General features: G+C 45.2%; 1 protein-coding gene across 3 annotated transcripts in view; it reads left to right on the top strand.

Annotated features, from left to right (window-relative positions):
* The window catches only part of PRRT3 (proline rich transmembrane protein 3), a 99,786-nt gene that overhangs the window by 31,805 nt on the left and 54,705 nt on the right, over positions 1 to 13,276 (top strand). For 2 of the 3 annotated variants that reach the window (XM_089682061.1, XM_089682059.1), the window contains exon 2: positions 10,333 to 11,830. In XM_089682061.1, coding sequence (XP_089538187.1) covers positions 10,417 to 11,830 — 1,414 coding nt within the window. In that variant the 5' untranslated portion in view covers positions 10,333 to 10,416. The remainder of the gene's footprint in view (positions 1 to 10,332; positions 11,831 to 13,276) is intronic. The other variant, XM_089682062.1, reaches the window with a different exon arrangement.

Consider the following 13,276-nt stretch of genomic DNA (forward strand, 5'->3'; position numbering starts at 1 on the left):
AGGGGCCCCTGTGTCTTCGCCTACACTCAAACCACATCCCAAAAGCATATGAAAGGTACCAGGGCATCTTATGGGGCCCCCTACTGACCCCGGGCCCTCGGGCAGTGCCCAAGTGCCTAAATGGTCAGTCCTGGTCAGGAATGATGGCAGAGAGATCTTGCGTATCTGTTGGCGAACATAAAAAATAAGGGGCTGACTCAGCCCATCAGATCCCCCTATAACCTCTTAGATTGTAAGCTCCCAGAATCAGGGCCCTCCTATCCCTCTTGTATTGAACTGTATTGTTGCTGTATTGTCTCCCGTTATATTGTAAAGTGCTGAGCAAACTGTTGGCGCTATATAAATCCTGTATAATATAATAATATATAAATCCTGTATAATAATAATAATAACTACATGATCGGTTTTGGGTGGCCTGACCCTTTGTTGTAAAGGAGAAAATCAATGTACCACATGGGGAGTCCACAGTGCTGTGCGATCCACGGCAGGACTACAGACACCTAAGCGGCATGATGGAGGAACTAAAAGAAGGCAAGTATAAGCTGCTGCAGAGGGGCAGACCTGCCGAAGGATATATAGCCTGCAAGGATTCAACCTATGTCTGTAGCCCCCTTGTCCTCGTTATTTTCACCCTCAGGCCTGGGAGAAATAAAGCTCCGGACACGGAAGTGTGCAAGCTAAATCTCTGAAAATTGAATGCATTACAAGAACGGTTATACAGAAATCAGTAGGCATTGCTTAATCTCAGGATGACCAATGAAACATTCCATTCTTATCAATATAATTACGTGAAGAACAGAAACTGCAAATAGTTGTGGGATACCATATAAGGTAGTTCCGTTTACAGAAATGAAACTAGTCTAAGAAAAAAAAAAAGAAGTTACAAAACCAAAACTAACTGTTCACACATCTAGAAATGGAGGCATTATACACAATTATTATTATTATTATTATACAGGATTTATATAGAGCCAACAGTTTGCTCAGCGCTGTACAATATAACGGGAGACAATACAGCAACAATACAGTTCAATACAAGAGGGATAGGAGGGCCCTGATCCTTGGAGCTTACAATCTAGGAAATGGATGTCAGTTAATAAGACATATTTCCTTACATAGCCAATATAGGACCTGCCAAAGGATTTGTGTTTCTGTCCATCAAGTTCTAAGATTTACACAGCTCTGCCGCACAGCACAGATTTGTTTTTTGTTAGCAGGGCAGAAAGTCTGATGTTTCTCTGTTAAAGCTCAGTAACACTTATAGGTTTTGTCCCTCCAGCACCCTTTGACCACACAGTGAGAGGATAAGCAGCAGACTGATGAGCTCATCTCTCTGTCACTCTTCTTCCATCAGCATGTTATGAGCACTGCAGCACATCTGACTGCCTCCTTGTGCTGCTACTCCCTCTCCCAATCTAAGCTCTGCTGTACAGGGATTGGAAGAGATGGATACCAAGTCACATTCAGGGTGTATTCATTTGTGTTACTTTTATTTCAGCTTTTAGGCATCGTGGATGGGCACCACACAGGTTCCCTTTAAGCGCCGCGTAATGAGTCAGCGCCATTAAACCTCTAACAAGGCACCGAACGTGACATTCTGTAATCTTGTTAGTTAGCTCAGGGAAAATTGTTCTCTGTACTTTCTATTTTCAGCCCTGCATGGCTTCCTATGGCTTTCAGCAACCGCGCACACGCACACGCACACACAACCAACATCAAAACACTTGAGTGCATTCAGTGCTCTGCCTGCTTACAATCACATCCTTATTATTCCAAATATTTAAAAGGCTTCTGATCGTTTTGCATGCCTGACAGCGCATCCTACATCCGCTAAACAAATCTGTCACCGTAATCAGGGGAGGACAGCGCAGGCAGTGACAGTCGGCAGTTGATGGAAAGCTTTTTGTGCTGCCATAGATATTCCGTCATGGTAAACATCATTATTCTGATTTTGAGTTAAACAAACACGATCCGAGATAAAAAAAAAAAAAAAAAATAAGGCCTCATGCACACATGCAAAAACTCCCCTAGAAGCCGTCCTCAAAGCAGCAGAAGAAAAAAACACACCTGATGCTTGTAAAAGTATCTCCCGCTTTTACAAGCGTTTAGGCGTGTTTACAAGAGTCAAGCTTGGGCGTTAATTCATTTCATTGGCCAGAATGATCATTTATTAAAATGAAATAAAATGAATTAACGCTCAAGCACTAAACCACATGGAAGAAAAGTATATTTGAAATGCTACAATTTTGGCCATATTCAATATATTTCAAAATATATTTCAATAAATTTATATATACTGCATGTTGAAATGCATTTTTATTACACAATATATCAAAAAAAAATTTTAAATACATTTCAAATATGCTGTATGTCTTTAAAAATACAAATCTATACCCCCATCAGAGTGCCCCCTTACATCAGATGCCCCCATCACAGTGCCCCCTTACATCAGATGCCCCCATCACAGTGCTCCCTTACATCAGATGCCCCCATCACAGTGCTCCCTTTATATCAGGTGTCCCAATCACAGTGCCCCCTTACATCAGATGCCCCCATCACAGTGCCCCCTTACATCAGATGCCCCCATCACAGTGCCCCCTTACATCAGATGCCCCCATCACAGTACCCCCTTACATCAGGTGTCCCAATCACAGTGCCCCCTTACATCAGATGCCCCCATCACAGTGCCCCCTTACATCAGGTGTCCCCATCAGAGGGCCCCCTTACATCAGGTGTCCAAATCACAGTGCCCCCTTACATCAGGTGTCCCAATCACAGTGCCCCCTTACATCAGGTGTCCCCATCAGAGGGCCCCCTTACATCAGATGCTCCCATCACAGTACTCCCTTACATCAGATGCCCCCCCATCACAGTGCCCCCTTTACATCAGGTGTCCAAATCACAGTACCCCCTTACATCAGGTGTCCCAATCACAGTGTCCCCTTACATCAGGTGTCCCCATCAGAGGGCCCCCTTACATCAGGTGTCCCCATCAGAGTGCTCCCTTACATCAGATGCCCCCATCACAGTGCCCCCTTTACATCAGGTGTCCCCATCAAAGTGCCCCCTTACATCAGATGCCCCCATCATAGTGTCCCTTTACATCAGATGCCCCCATCACAATGCCCCCTTACATCAGATGCCCCCATCAGAGTGCCCCCTTACATCAGATGCCCCCATCACAGTGCCCTCTTACATCAGATGCCCCCATCACAGTGCCCCCTTACATCAGGTGTCCCCATCAGAGTGCCAGAACAGCCATTTACCTGTCCCTCGGTCTCGCGGTGTGTCCCCCGCAGCCCGTTTCACCTGCCTTCCTGTATTCCAGGAGGCCAGCATCTTCAGTGTAGGCACCTGGCTGTGACAGCTTGCGGCTTCACACCCAGGTACCCACTGCGCATGCACGAGTAGCACTGCGCTTCATGAATGGTCCTGTAGTATTTTGGGACCTGTAGCGAGTCCCAAAAGACTACAGGGAGGGAGGGACGGCGGACACCTTCCGCGTCCGATCGCCTAGGCCAGGGGTGGGCAAACTTTTTGACTTGAGGGCCGCAATGGGTTCATATATTGGACCCAGGGGCCGGACCAAGAGTAGATGAATGATGTGTATGTGTCATCCATAGTAAGTATAGTAATATTCCCCCATAGTAAGCATAGTAATTAATCCCCCATATAGTAATTCATCTCCCATAGTAATTCATCCCCCATATAGTAATTCATCCCCCATATAGTAATTCGTCCCCCATATAGTAATTCGTCCCCCATATAGCAATTCATCCCCCTTATAGCAATTCATCCCCCATATAGTAATTCATCCCCCATATAGTAATTCATCCCCCATATAGTAATTCATCCCCCATAGTAATTCATCCCCCATAGTAATTCATCCCCCACATAGTAATTCATCCCCCATATAGTAATTCATCCCCCATAGTAATTCATCCCCCACATAGTAATTCATCCCCCACATAGTAATTCATCCCCCATATTAATTCATCCCCCATATTAATTCATCCCCCATATTAATTCATCCCCCATATAGTAATTCATCCCCCATATAGTAAGTCCCCCATATAGTAAGTCCCCCATATAGTAATTCATTCCCCATATAGTAAGTCCCCCATATAGTAATTCATTCCCCATATAGTAAGTCCCCCATATAGTAATTCATTCCCCATATAGTAAGTCCCCCATATAGTAATTCATCCCCCATATAGTAATTCATTCCCCATATAGTAAGTCCCCCATATAGTAATTCATTCCCCATATAGTAAGTCCCCCATATAGTAATTCATCCCCCATATAGTAAGTCCCCCATATAGTAATTCATTCCCCATATAGTAAGTCCCCCATATAGTAATTCATTCCCCATATAGTAAGTCCCCCATATAGTAATTCATCCCCCATATAGTAAGTCCCCCATATAGTAATTCATTCCCCATATAGTAAGTCCCCCATATAGTAATTCATCCCCCATATAGTAAGTCCTCCATATAGTAATTCATTCCCCATATAGTAAGCCCCCCCTGTGTCAATTCACTTACCTTTGCTCCTCCGCGCGTTCCTCTCGTATTCCCGCGCCGTTCTGGTCTTCAGGGAGGACTGTGAGAGAAGAGTTCGTCACGCTGCCCCGCCTACATCCTGGCTGCCCCGCCTACATCCTGACAGCTGCAGAGTCCTGACGCCCGAGAGGAGGGAGGGGGCGGCCATCCTAGAGGGGGGGCGGCCATCCGAGAGGAGGGGAGGGGAGAGGAGGAGAGGAGGTCGCCCGCCCGCCCGAGAGGAGGGAGGGGAGCGGGCGCCCGGCACACAGGAGAGCCGCATCTATTGTAAAGAGCCGCGGCTTGCCGACCACTGGCCTTGCGGGAGCCTAGCTCCGCGGGCCGGATTAAAAGGTCCGCCGGGCCGTATACGGCCCGCGGGCCGTAGTTTGCCCATTGCTGGCCTAGGCAATTGGACCGGACGTGCGAGCGGGTACCTGTCAAATTCGGGTACCCGCTCCCCCCCCTGCCCCCCAAAGGTGCCAATCCTTAATGGGGAGTGGGAGAGCAGTCCTTAAAGTGGAACTTCCCCTTTTGGATGGAGCTCCGCTTTATCTTCAGCACAGAAAAATCAGGTCTCCTGCCCTATCAGTCAGAGCTGTGCTGTGTTGCAGAGCAGTAAAAAACACAGAACTGGATAGACAGAATTACAAATCTATTGATAAGCAAGACAACTCCCCTATATGTATCTCTTCTGTATACTTAGCTGTTTGCTGGGAGATAAGTAGGCGGCTGCCCTGTTCAAAACTACAAGTCCTAGTAGCAGTGGGTGCGTACATAGAGCAAACTTGCTACTATTGGCTGTGTATTCTGGGCAGCAATACAACCCGAGGGACACACAATGGAGGCCTTTATCTCTCTCTGCCTTTTTCTCTCTCCAACTTTAGTCTTTGCAGTTAAAAAAAAAAAAACAGCGATTTGTCGTCCAATCTTTTGGAAAGCTGCAGTTTCACTTAACTGTAAGTTCAATAAAAGATGACTGATGTGAAAAATTATATTGCCTAGGTCTATTCCTCCATCTAAGTTACTTTGCGCCACCCTGCATCTCTAACCAACCGAATCACTGGCGTGCAATTAACCTTTCTTTTATAGAAAGGACTTCTCAGGGTCAAGTGCATTTACTGAGCCTCGGACGGGGGGCCGCCGAAGGCTTTTGTGTCTGCGCCGAATAGCATTCATTGTTACTTTGAAGCTTGTCTTTTTTGTGTGTTAAAGATGCACTGTATTTCCTTCTCTCTTTTTAAAGTTTAGTAATACTGTGAATTCTTATGGTTTTAAGGTTCTCGTGTTAAAGCGGAATTCCACCCAAAAGGGGAAGTTCCTCTTTAAAGATTGGTCCCCCGCTCCCCATTAAGGATTGGCACCTTTGGGGAGGTGGGGGGGAAACGGGTACCCGAATTTGACATGTACCTGCTCCCACTGCAATTGCCTAGGCGATCGGAAGCGGAAGTTGTCCTACCCTCCCTCCCCGAAGTCTTGTGGGACATGGTTCCAGAAGACGACGGGGCCATTCAGGAAGCGCAGCGCTACTCGCGCATGTGCAGTGGGCACCCGGCAGTGAAGCCACAAGCTGTCACAGCCGGGTGCCCATACTGAAGATGCCGGTGCCTGGAATACAGAACGGCCGGTGAAAACAGGCTGCGGCGGGGGCAACGTGGGATCTTGGGACAGGTGAGTGGCTGTTTTTTAAAAGTCAGCAGCAGGGGCGGACTGACCATTCGAGCACTCGGGCAGTGCTCGAGGGCCCGGGGTCAGTAGGGGGCCCCATGAAATGCCTCTGGTACCTTTTATAGGCTTTTTTTGAGTGTCGACAAGGACATAGGGGCCCCATGATCCCCTAGTGCCCGGGGGCCCTATGAGTTGTCAGTCCGCCCCTGGTCAGCAGCTACAGTTTTTGTAGCTGCTGACCTTTATTTTTTTACAGAGTGAGTGGAAAACTGTAGCAAGAAAAGTACGGGGGGCCATCATTGCTGAGTTCCCTTTGAAAATGCTAGTGACCTCCAAGCTCAGTACAATGAAAAGTGAAACAAACATACAGATTTGGAAAGTCAACATGAAGTCAAACTCCATAGTATGTATGGGCATTCAAAATGAGCAACTTAAAAAGAACTGAAGCCTTTGGATCACCATAATAGACAGGGAACAAGTATTCTTAAAAGCAGGGGTCTCCAAAATTTCTAAACAAAGGGCCAGTTTACTGTCCTTCAGACTTTAGGAGGCTCAGATTGTGGCCATTGGGAGTAGAAAAGGTCCCAACGTCAGTGGGAAAAAAACAATCGCCAATTGGGCTCTACCATTGGGTGTCTTTTAGAAAGATTTCCTCATCTTTTCTCTTTTCTATGGACTCTGTCTTCTCCAATGTTCATTTCTTGCTTTGCTCACTAAGCAAAAACTGAAAAAAAAAACCTGGACACGCATGCCCTACCGTTGGGTGTCAGTGGGAGGAATTGTGCCCTGCCGTTGGGTGTCAGTGGGAGGAATTATCCCCCATCGTTGATGTCAGTGGGAGGAATTGTGCCTCATCATTGATGTCCTTCAGCCCATTTGTTGGTATAATTGGGAAGAATTGTTCCCCATCATTGGAGACTTTGGGACCAACTGTTGGTGTTATTGGGAGGAACTGCGCTCCATTGTTGGTGTCATTGGGAGGAATTGTGCCCCTTCATTGGTGTCATGGGGGGGGATTATGCCCTATTGTTGGTATCAGTGGATGAAACAGTGCCCCAAGGTCCAGATTAAAGCAAACAAAGGGCTGCATCTTGCCCCTTGACTGCAGCTTGAAGAACACTGTTTACAGGGAAAGGACTCCATACTTCTGCTGAGCTGAACCCCAGGCTCTGCCCCCTGCCCCTTTAGAAAGATTTCCCTTTATAGAGTAGGGAACTTAAGTGGCCTGTTGTAATTCCCCTGGTCAGCTAGATGCCACCATATCTTGAGAGTGAAATTTGGTTTAGGAGCCACTTGGATGAAGCGCCAAACCTGCCACAATGGGATCGGTTACTGGTTTTCACTGTGGGTGCATCAGCGGGGGATCATCATGTAGGTGGGAAGCCCATATTGTTAGCTTCCCACTGGGGGTAAGCCAGAGGTAGCTGGAGGACTTGTATATAATGGGGATACTCACGTTCCCCTTTGGGAATGCCCTTACTAGGAGAGGGGCATCCTAAGTTAGGTTATATTAGGAAGGTGGAAAGCTTTCTGAGTAGTAACCAACCACAAATAGAGTGGTTACAGTGGGTGCAACAGCATGTACCAGCATGTGAATGGGAAGCCTATACCGGTAGATTCCTCCTGGGGGAAGCTCTAGCTAGCTGGAGGGCTTGTATATAATGGGGCTACTTGCATTCTTCTTTGGTAATGCCCTTGCTGAGAGAGGACCATCCTAGGTGAGATTATCTTAGGAAGGTGGAGAGCTTTCTAAGTAGTAGTAGCCATAAGGAGAGTGATTACTGGTTATTGTGGGTGCTATAGCATATACCAGCATGTGGATGGGAAGCCTATACCGGTAGATTCCTCCTGGGGGAAGCTCTAGCTAGCTGGAGGACTTGTATATAATGGGGCTATTTGCATTCTCCTTTGGTAATGCCCTTGCTGAGAGAGGACCATCCTAGGTGAGATTATATTAGGAAGGTGGAGAGCTTTCTAAGTAGTAGCAGCCATAAGGAGAGTGATTACTGGTTATTTTGGGTGCTATAGCAAGTACCAGAATGTAGGTGGGAAGCCTATATGGTTTATTTCCCCTCTCGGGGGTAGCTGAAGGACTTGTATATAATGGGGCTACTCACATTCCCCTCCCCTGCCAGACTTTGGGACACCCCTCCTGTAAGTGTGCTCCTCTCATCTTTTCTCTTTTCTCTGGACTCTGTCTTCTCCAATGTTCATCTCTTGCTTTGCTCACTAAGCAAAAACTGAAAAAAAAAAAACTGGACAGTGGACTGCGTCTTCCTTCAACCTACATGGACTGAGTTTTAGCAGTGTCTGTTGGAGGTCAAGACCAGTAGTGGGTTGGAAAAAGGCACTGGGGTCCTAGTTACATCAGTTTAGTCACTCTTCCCCCTTTAATGGCGCCTTGGGAAACCTGGGATCATCAAGCTGGGAGACTCCAGAGTGCCGTATGATTTTCCCCAGGCAGGCCTCAACAGATTAAAGAGCAGGTGTGTTCCCTTGCTACACTACACTTTCATTTCCTATTCTCTATACATACTAGATAAGTAGATAGGAGCACCTACTAAGAAATGGTTGTCTTCTTTGAAAATTTTGTAGGATTGTGTATTGAACAGAAACATCAGTTATAGCCAACGCGTTTCGGAGGAGTGGACCCACCCTTCTTCAGGGCTGGAGCAACAATAAATAACAGAATTAGGAAAAAAATGCACTAATTAGCTGAATTAAGACTGGATTAGAGGGTTGATGTCAACGTGGCCTAACTAAAGTGAGAGCAGCCAACTGAATCTGAGGACAGAAAGTGAAGGGAAATCCCTCCACCGGTACACAGATGGCAAGAAAACCTGACAGTGTTTTAACCCTACCCTACGTAACCCACACTGAAAAAAAATGTATACTTTAATGATATTTTCCACTGCAGCTGAGCAGATGCTCTCATTCAGTTTTTTAAGCTTAGATTAAAAAATACAAAAATAAATGATTACATCAGTCTATTTGGAAATACAGGAATACCAAAAGAAATTCACTTCTTTCCTAAAAGACAAAAATAGCTGCCAATGCAGTAGATCAAAAGGGAACTATCCCTTTCCTTCAGAATGTATGTTTATTTAATATTACAATTCCCAGAAATAGGAAAGGCTTTTAACAAAACGAAGGAGAGGAAATGCCCAAGGATCTTGATGGGGATCCAAACGAATAGCTCGCTGGCCCCGGGTTGTTGGAAATCTTTTCTAACGTGAGTTTACTTTCCCAGTCACCTACTGGGATCAACCTTGGAATTGTCTCATGGAAAAAATTATGCTAAACACATAAATGGTTTTCACACTTGCTTTGTCTTCTTTGGGAAAAAATTATTTATTTTTTAAATACAATTTTAAAGTTATTCTAAAGGCAAATTTGTATTTTTTAAAAATAACAGACATGTCATACTTACCTGCTCTGTGCAGTGGTTTTACACAGAACAGCCCCGATCTTCCTCTTCTCAGGTTCCCTGATAGTGTTCATGGCTCCTTTCCTCTGCTTGCTATGGGGGACACTCATGTGTGCTCGCTCCTGAGCTGGCTCTGTGTCTTTATAAGACACAAAGAGTGCGGTTGAGCCGCATACCCTGCTCCCTCCTCACTGTCTGTGATTGACAGAAGCAAGAGCCAATGGCTCCCTCTGCTGTGTCTGAGCCAATGGGGGGAGAGAGCCGAGAAAGCCTCTGCTCTCCTGCACTTCACTGGATCGAGATTGGGTGCAAGTACATATTTGGGGAGGGGAGGGAGCTGCTTTCAGAAGGTTTTTTACCTCAAAGTGGCTGTAAAAGCTCAATTGTTTTTACCTTCATGTATTTTATGCTTGCTGTGAAGGCACCCAACAGGAGGGAGGGGCTAGGAGCGCTGCAAGATCAACTTGGGTACAATCAGTCTGCCTATAGATGAATGGAATCTTGGCTGAACCGCCTAAGATTCAATCCATCTATGGCCGGCTTTATTTATACTTTAACCTAGAATCTCTGGTTTTCAGCTTTGTTAGCCCCAAACAATGTTAATGTTTTGATCCTTGTGACAGGTTCCATAGCCTTCTCAAATGGCTTTGTGTTTATATAATCATTGCTATAAATAGTTCTCTTTTTGTGTTACAGGTTTCCTGGGTGTTTTCTTCGACACAAAGCGAACTACATTAGGAAAGCAAAGAAATAGATACATTTTAGTACACCTGGAAAAAAATGGGTGATCGTGCAAATCTTGGAATGGTGACATTGATTGGTATTTTGGTGATCATTCAGCCTTTATTTGAGGTGGATGCTGATATCTCAAAAGATACTCATAAACTTGACCAGGGAAACTCTTCTGATGAGATTTCTGAGAGTGAGTTGGAAGTTCAAAATATTCATAACCCAAATCTTTTCTCCAATGAGGAAAGGAACCATGAAGATGTATATCATCCAAAACTGCCTGGGGGAAGGGTTGGTGGCTTGCCTTCAACAGCTGTGTCAATTCTGGGAGAAAGATCTGAAGAAAATATAGAGGAGGCTTTTGAAAATATCTCAAATGAATTTCCACCAAAAGAAAGCAAAAAAAATCTGGACTCTGATGAACATAAACACAACAAAATGCTTTCACGGACCACAGCTGGGAAAAGTTCAGAAAAATCTGGACTTTTCAAAATATGGCCTACTATCTCAAAAATGGTTGAATCTGATTTGGAAACAAAAGATGGCAAAATCCTTTTGAAACAAGACAAAAATGTGGAGTTGGCCAATGAGATGCTGTCTTCTCAGTCAGAAGAACAATCTCTGGAAAAGGAAAATGATGTTGAATCTGATAACATTGAACTCATGGACTCACTGACCACTGTTCACCCAGTGGTCTCCACCTTAGCACTGTTGACTAGGGTGCTGAATGGCATGCGCACTAGTGATGATGAAACTTTCACTCCACTACAAAAACTTCAGATAGAGAGCGCTGATGAACATGGGAAAAAAGAAATGCTATGGAATGCTGTAGAATCTCAAGAAGACATTGTAGATGAGAGTCTAAGAGCAGAAGACAACTTTCTTGATAAAAATGTAAACTCAAAGGTTGCCATTCTGCAGCCTACAGAACAATATCAGGATGCCTTCAGGACCACAGATAGCTACTCAACTTTACAAGACTCAGGACCCGAAGGGAATGAGGTTATATCAGCAGATGTAGAGTTCCTTCATGCAGATGGGATGCATTATCAAAAAGATGGGAACACAATCCTCGAGGGAGCAGCAGCAGCTGAAAATGAAACTGACAAAACACATATTTTATCATTTAGTGAGCCCAAAAAAACATTGGATGCAGTTGTCCAAATAAACTACCCAGAAGCACACACCCAACCCTATCCTTCAACTCCACTGCCTACATTATGGCCTAATTTTATAGAGTCTGACCTTCCACATGGTACTGCAGTTATCAAGGATTACGTAACACTGGAAGCAAAGGCCAGAACAGAAACAGAGAGGATAATAATAGCTGGTGGAGGTAAGGATGGGGAGGAATCAGGTGGTACCATTCCATTCTCTGTTGGTAAGACAAGTCCATCAGAAGTTTTATCAAGGTCTCCACAAACTCATGAGACCCCAACGCCAGCAATGCAAGTTCAGGGAAAAAGTGAGTATGTGTGTTCCAAACTAGTACAGTATTGCGAAAGCCACAGCCAGTAGTAGAAACTATTGAAGCATATTTAAAGACAATATGTTTTCCAGTTTTGGAATGAGAAGGGAAGAGTGAACAACTTTACCATTTAATGCTATAAAAACAAAATTAAGTACTCACTGCAAAAGAACTTTCATGCTTACCTATCATTTTCCACTAAGCCTCACTCTCTTGGAGCACAAACCAGCTCATACTTCCTGTGCTGGATGCTTGCATCTTCCACCATTCACAATGGTTCCACCTGCCAGCCACTGCATCATGATGCTGGTGTCAACTGTCTGGGATAGGATTTCCACCCATTTTGGAAATCTTTCCTTTCCCTTCCTGTACTGTGTCCAGAACAGGATGTAAAGGGAAAGCTCCGCAAGGGGACACAGATCACAAAAAAAACCTGACGGGTTCTAAACATTTCTGCTCTATTCAAAACTAGATACACTTTGAGAATCAGATGCATTGCTTGGAGATACTATATACAGTTCTTCCATTTGTTTCCACCAACCCTTAGTCTGTTTCCTTTTCTATAAAATATCCCCAAAAGCTGAAAACTTAAGTTTTCAGGTAATCTTATTTTTTTAGCTCAAATCCAACATGAGATCAGAATTGGACATCTGACCATCACACCTACACTATATGGCCATAATTGGTCGCCACCTCTCCAAATTATTAAGTTCTGGTGTTTCTAGTGAAGGACACTTAAAGTGTCACTAAAGGGAGCTTTAATGCACCAGTGCAGCTTCACCTGTGTGCCAGTCCTTGGCCATTTTCATTGGCTGGCATGGGATGATGTCACGTCAGCAGGGGCGGACTGACAACTCATGGGGCCCCGGGAAATAGGGGTTCATGGGGCCCTTGTGTCCTTGCCCAAACTCAAAAAAGCAGTGCCCGAGTTTCCAAATGGTCAGTCCGCCCCTGCACGTCAGTCACCTTGGCACACAGGGATCGGGCCAATGCACAGCAGTTTACATGAGGGAGAACACAGAGAGCCCACAGATAGGTGTATCTTAATGCAGAGGATACATCGCATGTCTCAAAGACATTTTAGACAATTATGTACTACCAACCATTGTGGCAACAGACCATTTTCTGTTTTATCATTACTGTGTGCACAGACTGATCCATTAAGGCATGGCTTGGAAAGTTGAGAAGAACTTCAATAGAGCCCCGACCTCAACCCTACTGAACACCTTTGAGCAAAATTGGAAGGCTGGTTCTGAGAAAGGACTTCTCCCCACAATGATCCATAACTTACAAGTGTCCTTTTCATAGACGTGTGAATGGGGTGTGCCGGATGTGCCTGGACACACCCAATCACCCCATGCACCAGAGTAGTCTTAATGCCCCTACAGTTTCTGCCCCTCACCCTGTCACTGACTTATAGCAGCAGGAAGGAACCAGCAGCCT

This window comes from Staurois parvus, unplaced genomic scaffold (assembly GCF_062004578.1).
Source record: "Staurois parvus isolate SC_StPar_1 unplaced genomic scaffold, SC_StPar_1.0 ptg000283l, whole genome shotgun sequence".
Taxonomy (NCBI): domain Eukaryota; kingdom Metazoa; phylum Chordata; class Amphibia; order Anura; family Ranidae; genus Staurois; species Staurois parvus.